This window comes from Bos javanicus, chromosome 16 (genome assembly GCF_032452875.1).
Source record: "Bos javanicus breed banteng chromosome 16, ARS-OSU_banteng_1.0, whole genome shotgun sequence".
NCBI classification, from domain to species: domain Eukaryota; kingdom Metazoa; phylum Chordata; class Mammalia; order Artiodactyla; family Bovidae; genus Bos; species Bos javanicus.
Genome location: NC_083883.1, coordinates 34,574,161 through 34,588,084, shown reverse-complemented (window position 1 = coordinate 34,588,084; position 13,924 = coordinate 34,574,161). Strand labels below are relative to the sequence as shown.

At 39.5% G+C, this 13,924-nt stretch overlaps 2 protein-coding genes across 21 annotated transcripts in view; one reads left to right on the top strand and one right to left on the bottom strand.

Annotated features, from left to right (window-relative positions):
• CEP170 (centrosomal protein 170) overlaps window positions 1-4,426 on the bottom strand; it is a 131,343-nt gene extending 126,917 nt beyond the window's left edge. For 5 of the 14 annotated variants that reach the window (XM_061382494.1, XM_061382495.1, XM_061382496.1 and 2 more), the window contains exon 1: window positions 4,242-4,423. The gene's annotated coding sequence lies outside the window, so the exon portion shown is untranslated. Of the gene's footprint in view, window positions 1-4,241 lie in introns of all 14 variants that reach the window. The other 9 variants (XM_061382487.1, XM_061382490.1, XM_061382486.1 and 6 more) reach the window with 3 other exon arrangements.
• Window positions 4,427-5,058: 632 nt separating this feature from the next.
• SDCCAG8 (SHH signaling and ciliogenesis regulator SDCCAG8) overlaps window positions 5,059-13,924 on the top strand; it is a 244,759-nt gene continuing 235,893 nt past the window's right edge. For all 7 annotated transcript variants that reach the window (XM_061382507.1, XM_061382506.1, XM_061382504.1 and 4 more), the window contains exon 1: window positions 5,059-5,417. In XM_061382507.1, the coding sequence (XP_061238491.1) occupies window positions 5,351-5,417 (67 nt within the window). In that variant the 5' untranslated portion in view covers window positions 5,059-5,350. The remainder of the gene's footprint in view (window positions 5,418-13,924) is intronic.

Genomic DNA, 13,924 nt, shown 5'->3' with positions numbered 1-13,924 from the left:
TAAATTAGCCATCCTATGGCCATTTGTTCATGGAAGTGTTCCTCGTGGAGAAGGTGGGCTCAGTAAGATCTCAGAGATTAGTAATAAATGGCACATCGTTTGAGATGACTTCTAAAGTCTCCTCTGATTCTAAAATAATGTGAATTAGAAGGAAATAAATGTTATTTTTTTAAACTTACTGAAAAAGATGAGTGAAAACAATTTTGGCTTCAGTCAAAAAGACAAAGGTTCAGTTAATAGGCTTTACCACTGAGTAATGAATGACACAGAGGCAAAATTATTCACTAACTCAGGACCTCAAGTATTTTCAACTTTAAGTGTAAAATAATACCTTACTTATACAACAGCTGCATGAATTACACAGAGACACACAAAATGCCTGGCACTTTGTAGGTACTCAATACACAGTAAGTCTTACTCATTGCCTGGAGAATCCCATGAAAAGAGGAGCCTGGTGGGCTATAGTCCATGGGGTTGCAGAGTCAGGACACGACTGAACAACTAAGCACACACATACGTTACTCATGTATTCAGTAAATATTTATGTTCCAAAGGGTAGTATTTTCTATATTATTTGTTAGCCACCAATACACTTAAATAATAACTTGTTCTCTGCTGTGTTTTTTGTTTTTCAAACCTATGTAATGCATGCATGGAATTCATTTCTACATCTATGCTGCGCATAATCTCTATTGGATGAAAGAAATTTCTATAACCTTGCTTTTGTTGGTTTCCTTTCTACCTCTGAACAGGAGTGGGGTTTACTTTAGTACATATCAGCTATGTCATTCATTTTGCCCAAAAAACATACTGTTGTATAATCATTTCAACTAAACTGGACTATATATCCAATTTAATCAAACATACTACCAGAGGGCAAGGAGATCAAACCAGTCAATGCTAAAGGAAATCAACCCTGAATATTCATTAGAAGGACTGATGCTGAAATTGAAGTTCCAATACTCTGGACACCTGATGCGAAGAGCTAAATCACTGGAAAAGACCCTGATGCTGGGAAAGACTGAGGGCAGGAGGAGAAGGGGCCGACAGAGGACAGGATGGTTGGATGGCATCACCAACTCAATGGACATGAGTCTGAACAAACTCCGGGAGATAGTGAAGGACAGGGAAGCCTGGCATGCTGCAGTCCATACAGTCACAAAGAGTCAGACATGACTTAGCAACCAAACAACAACTACCGACAGATGTTTTCTTATTCTTTTATCTTTTAGACAGCCTACACTGGCTAACTCATTGCTGAGCACTTCCCTCGAGAAATATGAGTAAATAAAGACCCATTTCACCAAGGGTAGTTATTAGAAATCTTAGTTATTAACAAAAGTTTATGAAATAAAAATAATCTGAGGTTTCTCCCCATTAGAGGAAACTCATTTCTTACTGAAACACATCAACACGTAATGCTTCCGTCAATAATATTTATCCACCAAATTTTTTTCAGACAGTATGCAATTCTTTTTTTATATACTTGCAGAATAATTCACAACTATACAGATATTTCAGTTGGCAGTTTAATACCATGCTGTCTGTTAAGATATTTATAAGCACAGTATACTGCTTATCCCCCCAATGTTCATGATAAAGAAAAGAAAATCACTACACATTAATTAAAATACCAAGTTATTTTTCAGGGACAGAATTTTGTTGAGTAAAAATCATACTGACAACAAGTTTAAACATATACAGTATTTACTACTAGATAAGTGATAGCTGATCACTACCAGATGCAACAATAAAACTAGTTTCGGGAGGCTTTTGGGTTTTTTTAAACAGATAGAAGGAAACAAGAAACTGATACTTGGAACAAATAAAACAAATCCTTAAGCACAAGGTTTTTAAAATCACCTAGATATTCATACTAATAGACACAATGTATGATAGTTTTATAGTGTAAAGTCGAAAAACATGCAGATGGTTATTTACTTCCATAATTAAAGTAATTTTAGCACACCATTAAATTTAAAAGTAGAATACATTTCAAGTTTGATTTAATTCCGCATGGTGAATTTAATTACAGATTATTTTTAAGTAAGATGAAATTTAAGAGACATACTAATTCTCTTTTAAAAGTCTATCAAAATACAATGTAGAATTAAAGGATAAAAAGTATAAGACAATAAAACCACTTTATGGCAAAATCAACTGAATAAAAGAGCATAATTTTAATAAACAAGTTCAATGTGAATTTCCTTCCTTCAAACAGTAAGCTCTTGTTTAACTTGAATATAACACAATTCACTGAATTTAAGACCGATGAACTTCATGAGTTCCTATGGAGCAATTTCATTTTTAACAGTTTATATAGAGTTGATCATACTATAAAATAGTATTGAATAGCAGAAGATAACATTAAAATATGGTTACTAATATGAAGTAGGGGGGAAATTCCAACAGTTTCTATTTTTATGAAAAGTCCACTTTAAGGCCTCTTTTCCTGTATCAGAAAGTTAATTTATGAAACTAAAGTTCCTCTTCATTAGTATTACTTCTACATCAAAAGAAAAGACTAGACTAATACAGCTATGAGGTATTAATAAACTTGACTGTCACAGACAACTCAAAAGAGCACGCAGAAAAGCACTGCACAATTTTGACAGGGTAGGGGGACCAAGGGACACGGATGAAAGAGCACATTGCAAAAAAGACCTTGGTTTTATCTGACTCTGCCTTTCTTTAGCAGTTGGGCTTGGACAGACAAATCAGTTGACTTTCCAAGTTTTAGTATCTTCCTTCGTCTCTGTCAAGTGCATTTAGATTTTTCAGTTTTTAAACAAAAAAAAATTCAACAAAATTAACAAAGTTAGGAAAAAGTAAAAGCAGCACTGGTTTTACTATTTAAAGAAATGGCAGAAAAATAAAAATGGTTTGTAACGTGCAATGTAGTATTTTCAGAGTAGAATTCCTAAATCATTGCACATGCCCTGCTAAGGTTATATTAGTGAAGATCTGGATACTGTATTCATAATGTAACTCCCTCCTTTCACATCATTCCTCCACCGGGTCCTCCCCTTACTGCTTCAATCTCTTTCGCTGGTTTTAATGCCAGTAAACGACTGTATGCACTGTAAGCTTAACAATAAAATCATTTTAAACGATGCATTTTCAATCAAGTACATCATCTACTTCACTACATTTCTCCCAAGCGGGTAAATTTTCATTAAGAGAATAAAAACATGCATTTAAAAATTCAGAAACAGAAATGTACCAGGCCTATTTTTAATTTTGAATGCTTAAAAAACAAAACGGAAAGATGTAGCCTACCCTATTCCCTTAGGAACGTAAATGCGTTACCCACCCAATGAAAAAACATTCTGCTGGTTCATCTTCCTGCTACACAAACAGCTTTGTCGTCAGGCCCTTCCTAGTCCTTTCTTCATCGTGATCTAGTAATTTTACATGGATCACCTTGGCAGTGCTTGGATAGGCACTGTCCCTGCCTTCCTGGAGCTTACATTCTCAAAAAACAAAAGAAAACAAAACTCCTCTAAACACTAAAAAAAACCCCGCAAAAACAGATTTTATGACTTAGGATCCAAATCCCACATCTTCCCGCCCCTGGTTAGGCAGCTGCTAATTCTTCTTTCCCTGGAAGAAATGAAGGGACCCATACCAAAGCCCACATTTGAATCTCAGGACAATGAAGTCGACAGGAAGCCACTCTCTCCTCCCCCGGGTTACTACGGAGCCACAGCCTGCGCGGGTGCTGTGGCCCGGCGGGCTGACTGACACCACATCTTCCACGCCCTCCCACCACGTCCAAAATGTTCTTTGCCAAACCTCTCCAAACCGCCCCACACCCCAAAACCAACCACCCAAAAAGGGTCGACACCGGGAGCTGCTCAGACCGGGAAAAAACCCTTTTTCCAGCTGCAGCGCAGCCATTCCCTCCACTGCTCCGCCCGCACCCCTGCAAACAGCTCGGGCGGAGGGGGCTGCACAAAGCCAAGACAGCCAAAGACGACTCAATACGTGGACACTAGCAAGGGAAGCCGGGCCGCTGGACGCGGGGTTGGGGGTCGGGGGGGGGGGGAACTATGGGGGGATGGGCGTCCCCGCCGAGTCCCAGGTCCGGGGGAGGGGGCGGCGCGCGGAGCCCCGGGGAAGCGCCCCTCGCCGCTGGCCCGCACCCTCGCCCGCTGCGGGCCGCGCCCGAGCCCCCGCTGCAAACCCGAAGAGCAGGGTGTGGAAAGGCGGCGGCGACGGCATTAGAGCGCATCACTTACCCCTCACTGCTGAGAGGGACCGGACGGGGGGGCGGGGCGCGCCGCGTCCCGTGAGTCTTTCGCAAGCGTCCTCCCCCACCCTGTCGTCGCCGCCGCCGCCGCCGCCGCCGCCGCGGTCGAGCTCTGGGCCCCTCGGCGCTGCTGGGCAATAACGTTATTCCACACACGCTCCGCACATAGCGGTAACGGCAAGGAGCGGCCGCTCAGTGCGCAGGCGCCTGGGGAGAGGGCGAGGAGCCCGGCCCTACCCCTGCTCCGGCCCAGTCCCGGCGAACTCCTACTGCGCAGGCGCCGAGCACAAACAATGAAAAGGAGTTGTGCGGGGGGTCTCAACCGCAGGCCTCTCCAGCTGCTGACTGCGCAGGCGTACGCCGAAGACCTGCTTCAACAATGAACAGGACCCGGGCTTTAGCTGGGACCGCAACGGGCTGGGACTACAGTTCCCAGCGGGCAGTGCGCCAACTCCAAGCTGCTGTCGGGTCGCTGGGCTTGATAAGATTGCTAGTGTCAGCCGCTTTCACGATCTACACCGTTTGGGAAATTCAGAGCTTTTTCTTGAAAATTTATTTAGCAGAGTTGAGAGATGTTGAGGCTGAAGGGTGTAGGAGCTCGTTATTTGCGCTGTTGAGAATCCTCAAGGATCAACTGCATCTTAGTGAATTTAGAAGAATGAATAAAGCCTTTCAACGAGCCCTTTCTGTCAGTTAGGTGGTCCAGACAGCAGGATGGGATGAAGGCAGGACTAAGCGTGACTGGGCTACAGAAATGGGCGGAGCCTCCAAGCAGTCTCTTGGCAACCGGATCTGGTCGCCAAACCGCCAAAGCGTGAGCTTCGAGCGCGTTGCCCTCTGGGAATTGTAGTCTTTGGGCGGGTTCGTAGGAACTTCGAGACTGTAGACTTAGACACTGAGGACTACAGCTTCCGACGTCCACCACGAGGGCCCGAGGGTGGAAAAAGGCCCGAAATCTCCGGGATTCCTTGCTCCCCTGTGACAGCAGCTGCAGGAAGCAGGCAGGCGCATCGTGGGGGCTGAGGCCTCTTATTCTTGGAGGGGAGGACACTGGACACTTCCCCACGCAACTTCCATCTGTGGCCCCCGAGTGTGTGCATGGCGAAGTCCCCGGAGAACTCTACCCTGGAGGAGATTCTGGGGCAGTATCAACGTAGTCTCCGGGGTGAGTTTCTCCGAACCTCTGTGCCCTAGCCCCTTGATACCAGGACCTCGTGGCTGGGAGCTGACCTGGTGCGATTCTTGACACCTTGGTTCAGCCTTTGCCAGACTGCAGAGAAAGAAGATGGATGTTGCTGTGGAAGGATTAAATAGTTGTGTTTGTTTTTACGTTTAAGCAGCGTCGTTTCCCTTGATTCCCATAGTGACCTGAACCAACTCCCTGATTGTCTTGGGCATCTTTTTTACCTGAGGCCTGCAGAAACTCTTGGACGGCTCTATGCCTGTTCTGTCCAGTTCTCATACCTCTCTTTATAGTCCAGTAAATTCCTGATGCGCTCTTTACACATTCAAAATATGTGCAAAATTGAATGTGGTTTATTGGACCCGGGGGGGCGGGGAACCCAGTAATAATTATTTTCATTACAACAGCTTCTATTTAGTGGTACTTAGCCTAAGGTCTAACGTGATTAATATCAAAGGTTAATTCTATATATTCATTAATGTGTGTAAGGGCAGGGGATATGGAGACTTAGCAACAAACATTGGCTCAACAAATGAAAAACCCTTCACCAACACAATTTCTAATTCGCCCATTATACTTATACTAATAGTTTTCTAACTTTTCTCCTCTTCTACACATGGGGAAATAGAGGTCAAAGAGGTTAAGTTAGGCCAAAGCCAACATAGCTGGTTAGTGGCAGAACCAGGTATTAAATTCAGTCAGACTTGTCTGCCTTGAAAGCCTATGTTTGTCTTTATTAATCATGTCTCAGTTACTATTACTGAAACTTTATTTAGTTAATTCAGATTTTCTTACTATAGTACCCTATGAGTATCATAAGAAAATCTGAATTAACTAAAGTTTCACCAATAGTAATCGTCACATCATTAATAAAAGTGACGTAGATAGTCTATCGTCTTGAACATCACATATAACATCTAGAAAACCTCATTTCTCTTATTTTAAGGTAGAAGTTATGATATCATCTACATGGTTCTTGTGAGGAGCAAATGAAATAATTCAAATAAAGCAGTGATTCTTCAGACTTTTTTTAACTCTTAGCCATAAGTAAAAATATATTTTATATGGGTCGTATTCATATAGGCTTGGGCTTCCCAGGTGACTTAGTGGTAAAGAACTTGCCTGCCAATGCATAAAACACAGGAGACGGGAGTTTGATACCTGGGTCGGAATGGTTCCCTGAAGAAGGAAATGGCAACCCACTTCAGTTTTCTTGCCTGGGAAATCTCATGGACAGAGGAGTTTGGCAGGCTACTATCCATACAGTCGAAAAGAGTTGGACACAACTTAGCCACTGAACATGCGCGCATGCATACAGACTAAAAGTTTCATTAAAGGATATTTATTCTACTAGAAGTAATTCACTCTACTTTCTGTTCCTTTGCATTTTCTTAATCCTTTAGGTCATGACCAACAGCTTTAAAAATATTTAAAGCATTTAAAATGTTGACTCATTAATTTAGTGCCTACTATACGTTAGCCATACCACATGCTGGGGATATCATAAGGAACTAGACAAAGTGACTGTCCTCAGGGAGACTTTGGATTAATGGGGTGAAGGACAGTAAAATAGCTATAGATTATCACAATAAAAAAAAAAAGGGTCAAGATCAGTACTTGACACATAAGCCCTCATTAAATGTTAGCTGCAATTTATAATTGGTACTTGTGGCAAAATGAAGATTTTTTTAGGAGATAAGAGACCTGAATCTAGTGAGTCTAGACTTTGAAAGGTTATTACGTATTGTTTCCATCTGTCAGCAGTGTTATAAACTGTCAACGTTCTCAGTATTCAAACTGCAAGAGTAAAATCATTGGTCTGGATGAATATCTTCATCAGCCTACTGATATTTCAAGAGGTGTTAGATACAGAAATAACCACTTATAACTTTTCATTTGAAAACAATAAAATACTGTGCAGAATGATAGTACCAGTGGCATTTAATTTTTGAGGTTGGTTAAAAAAAAATTCTGTTTTCCATTATGTTCCTCCAAGTTCTTCTCCTTTAACCTTAGTATGAACCTTTATTTAAACATTAGAGACTATTTAATATTAGGCATTTTGATGCAGTTAATTTCAAACTGTTATAGTTGTCTCCGACTATTTGTGACCCCGTGGACTGTAGCCTACCAGGCTCCTCTGTCCATGGGATTTTCCAGACAATAGTACTGGAGTGGATTGCCATTTCCTTCTCCAGGGGATCGAACCCGGGGAAGTTCAATCTACAATCTACATTGTAGTAAAAGTCTACAACCTCCTGCATTGTATGTAGACAGATGCTTTACCGTCTCAGCCACCAGGGAATTCATATATTTAATACCCACAATACTGCTTTCAGTAATTATAGAGTGAAGAGTTCTTATTCAAAGATAAGATATTTTAAAATGAAATAAAAATTTAGTGTTATAACAATGCTGCTGCTGCTGCTGCTAAGTCGCTTAAGTCGTGTCCGTCTCTGTGCAACCCCATAGACGGCGGCCCACCAGGCTACCCAGTCCCTGGGATTCTCCAGGCAAGAAAACTGGAGTGGGTTGCCATTTCCTTCTCCAATGCATGAAAGTGAAAAAATAAAGTGAAGTTGCTCAGTTGTGTCCGACTCCTAGCAACCCCATGGACCGCAGCCCACCAGGCCCCTCCGTCCATGGGATTTTCCAGGCAAGTTATAACAATATAAGATAGTAAAAACATAATCAAGAGCAAACAAAGCAGAGAAAAGTTTGTTATTAATTTTTAATGATAGTTTTAACAAATTGAGAATGCAACTAGGAAATTTTCATTGGTTTTCAGCACTTATCATTTATTTAGCAGCATTTTAATTTTTATGTTTATTTATTAAATAGTTTATATAACAGCTTATGGAAGGAAACAAAACAGAACTAATACTGAAGAGAAGCATGATCAGAAGTTCTTCACTTCACACATTATAAATGACCACTTTTAGATAGGATAATTCCCTTTTAAAGTCAAAATGTGTGTTTCTGAATAAACACAGTATGATGGCATTATTTTGTATATGAAACTTCATTATTTTAAGCATTTGTGTCTGACAACTCTAGAATTGTGTTACTATACAAATCAGATAAAATGCAAAAAGTTCTTTTGTTTTTTCCTACTCACCATTACTTCCCCAAAATGTCTTGTCTAGTTCATTCTTAAAGAAAAGGTCATATTCTTGATCTTTCCTCACAAGTTATTTCTCTGGTTAACTCAATAACTATACATGTAATCATTACTAATTCTTTCATTTGTATTTAGCCAGGAAGTAGACATGTAAAAATGCAAAATGGTTTTACAGTTTCCCCATGATAGTTTCTTGTTTTTATAGCTTTTCCTCTTTTCTTTACTTTAAATATAATATTTGGAACTATTCTGTTAATAGTATATGAATATATACTATTAACATATATGAAGTATATGAATAGTATATGAAGAATTTGAAGTTCTGATGTAAAAAGCAGAGTCAGTGTTGCTTTCTTGCTTTTGAAACTTAAGTGAATTCTTGCCTCTGCTTGAGTCTGATGATCCCATGGCAGCCATGGAAATGGAGCCATCTACAGACTCCATATTCACCACTCATTCTTTCCCTGATGCCTTTAACATGTAGTCACCCTCTGGGGATAATTCTTGCTTTGGATTGTCTGTGCCCTCACTGAGAATTGGAATGGTATAAAGACTTTTCTTCAAAGTAACAGTTCTGGCAGACAAACCAGAAAGCTTCATTGTCCTACAGATCTGTAATGTACACCTACATAGTAGATGATCTAAAAGTTTATTTTCAGTGGTGAACATATCCTAGGTATCCTGGGAGTCACAGTTTAATCTAGAATGAAAAGTGACTTGCCCAAATATGGTTAAGTGTTCATATACTCTTTAGGCATCTAAAATTCAAGACCCACAGAATTATATCGGTAATTGTGAAGTATAGCAAATACCCCTCCTCTAAATTTAACACATCATAGTACAAGGTCATGAGGTATAAAATAAACTAGTTCTGTTATAGTATAACAGAAGATTCAGGCTGTTTAAATTCTATACAGTTGAATGTAGTAATATGATGTTGGAAAGAAGGCAAGAACTTATTAGAAATTCAGTGTCCCAGCCTTAACAACTGAATTATGTTTCGACTGTTGCTGCAGTGTTAGCTGTGGATTCAGTTTCATGCCTGTATTCATTACTCACCTATTCTCCAACTTCCTGGCCACTTTGATTAGGCATAAAGAAATGGAACAAACTTATACTGAAACAGGAATGCATCATTTACTTTCTGTATGCATTTTATATGGTAATTCCTCCTTTTTCTTTCAACGTTTTGTTATTTTAGGCTCTAGATTGAATTTATGGAAGAGTATGATGGAGTCAGAGAAAAGAATACAAAACTAGGATCCAAGTTCCAATTCTTACTGTTGCTTTTCTAATAACCATCTGTGTTCCCTTAGACAAGTTGATAAACTGTTCTTGGATTCTTGTTTCCTCATCTGGAATATGAAAGTTTGGACTAGGAGGTAGGATTATTGCCAGTAGGAACCAAGGAGATGACAAAATGTGTGATGAAGTCAGTGGAAGACACTAGGGAACAGTGAGGCTATGGCCAAACTGGGCAGTTTATGCTTTTCCTGCAAACATTGCAGGTACTTTCTTGCTCTTTCCCTCTTTTCTTCCTTCCCTTTCTTTTATTCTTTTCCCTTCATCCTATACTATGTGGGTCAAGCAAAATATGTGAGAGCTTGGTTCCCCTTCAGCCACTATCTCAGATCTCTAGATCTGTAATGTCCCTTTTATCAACACTGGATTGGATCACATGAATGATAAAAAGTTGTGTTTCCTTATGAGATTAAGGAACTAGGTTCATGGAAAGTGAGAAGTTGAATATGAGAAGAAAATATAAAATTTGGGGGGGGTGATCTTAGTTGATTTAGTTTGATAAAACTGAAAATAATACTGATGTACCAATTGTACATAAGTAAAATATAAACAAGTGTTTGTTGGTTTTTTTTTTTCATCCCAGAGAAGGATACATATGTAGAAAGCTGATGTTAATCTTACTAGTCCATAATTTGGTCACTGAATTAACCAGCAGTGATGTCATCTGGACCTTTGGCAGACTTAAGGAAACATGTATATAACTTAAATAAAAGTTCCTCTTTTCCTCAGTTTTACTCATCAAACTTGTATTTCTTCTTTTTTGTTTTTGCTGTTCTTAAATGTGTTCTAAAATTTTAAAATATTTAGGCGCACACTCACACACATTGTCTATGGCTAATGTTTGCTTATTTAACTATCAGCCTCACTGAGACCAAGACAGGCAACAGTGTAAGAAAGGCCCCGGAAGCATTCATTATGAAAATAAAGAAATACAATGATTTGGCTATTAATAAATAAGGATTGGTAATGCAAATGAAATTTTTCAAGCATTTAATGACTTTTTTGCTAATAAAATTTAAATTACATATATTCTTTTTTTGTTTTATATACTTACATGGCTGTTCTTAGTAGTTTTAACTTTTAAGACTATTTCTTTTACCAGAATACCAAAAAGTAGTAGCATTTCCATTTTCTCCTCCCCATAACTAATGAGGTAAAATAAACAAAAGACAGGATTTAGCAGCCCCCAAAGCATGTTTTATAAGTAAATAATCATCCATGAAATAATGTAGAACCAAAACAATGGTTTGGTGCTACAAGATTATAAGGGCATTTTCACTTCTTAGACGTGTTTGTGCAGAAAAGAAGAGACCAGTTTGTTTCTCAAGCTGTTGAGATTTTTTTAAAAGACTTAACCTCTGATCATTTCACTAGTTTATGCTAAGATTTTCCCAGTTTTCACTTAGTGATACTCCTCTGAGAGACAAAAGGGAGGAAAGGTAACTTGAAACATGCTTGTGTGCTTGCTAAAGAGCTTTGATTATTGGAGAGCTTCATCAAGGCCCACTGGAACATTTGAAGGAATTATTACTAAAGAAGCCCTAAAAAATAGCCTTAGAGTATAACAATTGCTTCATGTATTAGTCCTGGAAACAAAATGAAACTAAAGATGAATTTCAAGTTCTTGATCACAGTAGGTGTAACAACTCCTGACACCTGGGTCAGAAGTGCCTCATCTTGGTGATGATGGCGATGGGTTTTGTGTGCTGCCTCCCACAGTGGTAGAATAGCTCAGTGTCCTGACCGCTTTTCATCAAGTTGTAGTTCCGGTGTAGCAGTGTGGGTAGTCTCTCCTCAAAACTGAGCACTGGCTATCTTGTTTTATTACTATAAACCAGCAGTTATCAATCAGAGTGACTTTTTTTTTTTTCCATCCAGAAGTCATTTGGTAATGTCTGGAGGCACTTTTGATTGTCATGCCTGGCAGGGAAGTTTTACCAGCATCTAGTGGGTAGAGGCCAGGGATGCTGCTGTACAACCACAACATATCCCCTTACAGTCAAGAATTACCAAGTCCAAATATCAGGAGTGCTGAGACTGAGAACCACGATCTAGAAGTAGAAAGGTTATTACTCATAGCATTTGCTTTGTGAGAACCGTGCTTGAGAATAATTGCAATTAAGGATACAGATTGTTTTGGCTGATAATTGTACCTAAGTTCTGCCAGTCTGGCTAGGATAACTTCTTTAATAGGAAAGTGACAGGTGCATAAGTATTCTCAGTTGGTACAAAAAAAAAAAAAAAGAACCAGGTGCGTCCCTCGTAATGCGTACAGTGAGTCTTGATTTCCCAACATCCATCCATCATTAATGATCTTCCAGACACTGCTCTTAAAGATGTTTACATTCTTATTTGGATTATCTTTCACTTCTGGTACTATCCAGTTTTAACACATTTTTCAACTATTAGAGTCTTGGACGATAGTAATTTTTTTTGAGTTTTGTAGTTTCTACATACAACTTTTAGTCTCCTTAATCATTGTAATTGCCAATTACAAAACTGTTTTTTCTAATTTTGGATTAATGCTGTTTTCATCTTGGTCACACTAATTGTCAGTCCCCCAATAAACAGTGATAACAATCCCCCGAACTAGCTGAGGCCCAGTCAAGTGTGGATGGACACATGTGTCTCTTATCTGGCCATGGTTTCATTTTTCTGCTTGTCTTCCCAGATCTAAGCTTGTTTTGAGAATTGCAGGTCGCCTCATGCTTAGCCTGAGGAGGTATGGTTCATTGCATGTTTTCTCAGAGATAGCTGGGCACTTCACTGGGTGCGGTTCTGCCTCCTTGTCACCAGGATAATTCTCATTCACATCTCCCAGTACAGATGGAGAATGTAGACATTAATAATTCACAGTATGTATGTAAGTGATGATCCTTGGTATACAGGGACGTATTTTCCTTTTTGTTCAAAAACATCTTGATGAAGAGAGGCTGAGTGTTGAGCTAGGAGTTGGAAAGTAGAGCAACTAGATTACAAAAATGAATGAAACAGACAAATTTGTTGGCAGTCAGCAGGTTAAAAACCTTTTCAGTGCTCATTGTATTGATTGATATTTGGATAGTGGACTAGCAGAGATATTATTTACTTACATTTATATTCATGCAATTCTGTAGGACATAGAGGTTGTAGGACATAGAGGTTGTATTTGTAATTAAGTTTGTATTCAGCCTGTGGTTGATTCTGGGAAGAAGAAATCAGGATGTATTGTGAAATCTGTCAGTATCCTCTCAGGAGAGAAGAGGAACTGAGTATTCTTCCCCACTCGTGGTTATAGATAGATAAAGCTATGCCCATTAACAGTGGGATAGGAAACCCTAACTGGAACCTCCTATCTAATCTGGCTTCCTCACATGTAAGCAGAATGGGGTTAGGGCTTCCCTGGTGGCTCAGTGGTAAAGAATGCGCCTGCCAGTGCAGGAGATGCAGGTTCTGTTTTGGGTCAGGAAGATCACCTGGTGAAGGACATGGCAACCCATTCCTCTATTCTTCCCTGGGAAATCCCATCCTTGGCAGGCTACTGTCCATGGGGTCGCAAAAGAGTCGGAAATGAGTTAGCAACTAAACAACAACAAGAAGCAGCAGTTAATGGCATCTGGGGAATAGTGTTCTTAATAAGGATTATGAGACCAGTTGCAATGGCTCCAGTTGAAAAGCAATGGGGTTTTGTCTGTCTTGAAAGATCTGAGTGTTGTTATTCCAAGGGATTAATTCTGTTTGTCTGTTGCAGTGTATATAATTATGTTAGTATGTATGTATTTGAAAAGTGTTTAGCATGTTTTAAAATGTACTCTTGAAATGACTTTAAAATATCACTTACCTCCTTAGTTTTAGTTTCAGGATACAGTCCTTGCAAATTCCTTCTCTTCGTCTCTGATTTTAGCAACTGAAGTCATTCATTGCAAAAATACCCAGACCTTGTGTAATCACTAAGAAAACTGGGATAGTTGTTGAGTTCAATATATTAGTATTTCACATAGTACTATTTTCATAGTACAGTTTAACACATAGTCTTTAAATGATAAAAATTCTAAAAGATTAAACAGGAATATCAGCAAAGGGATTA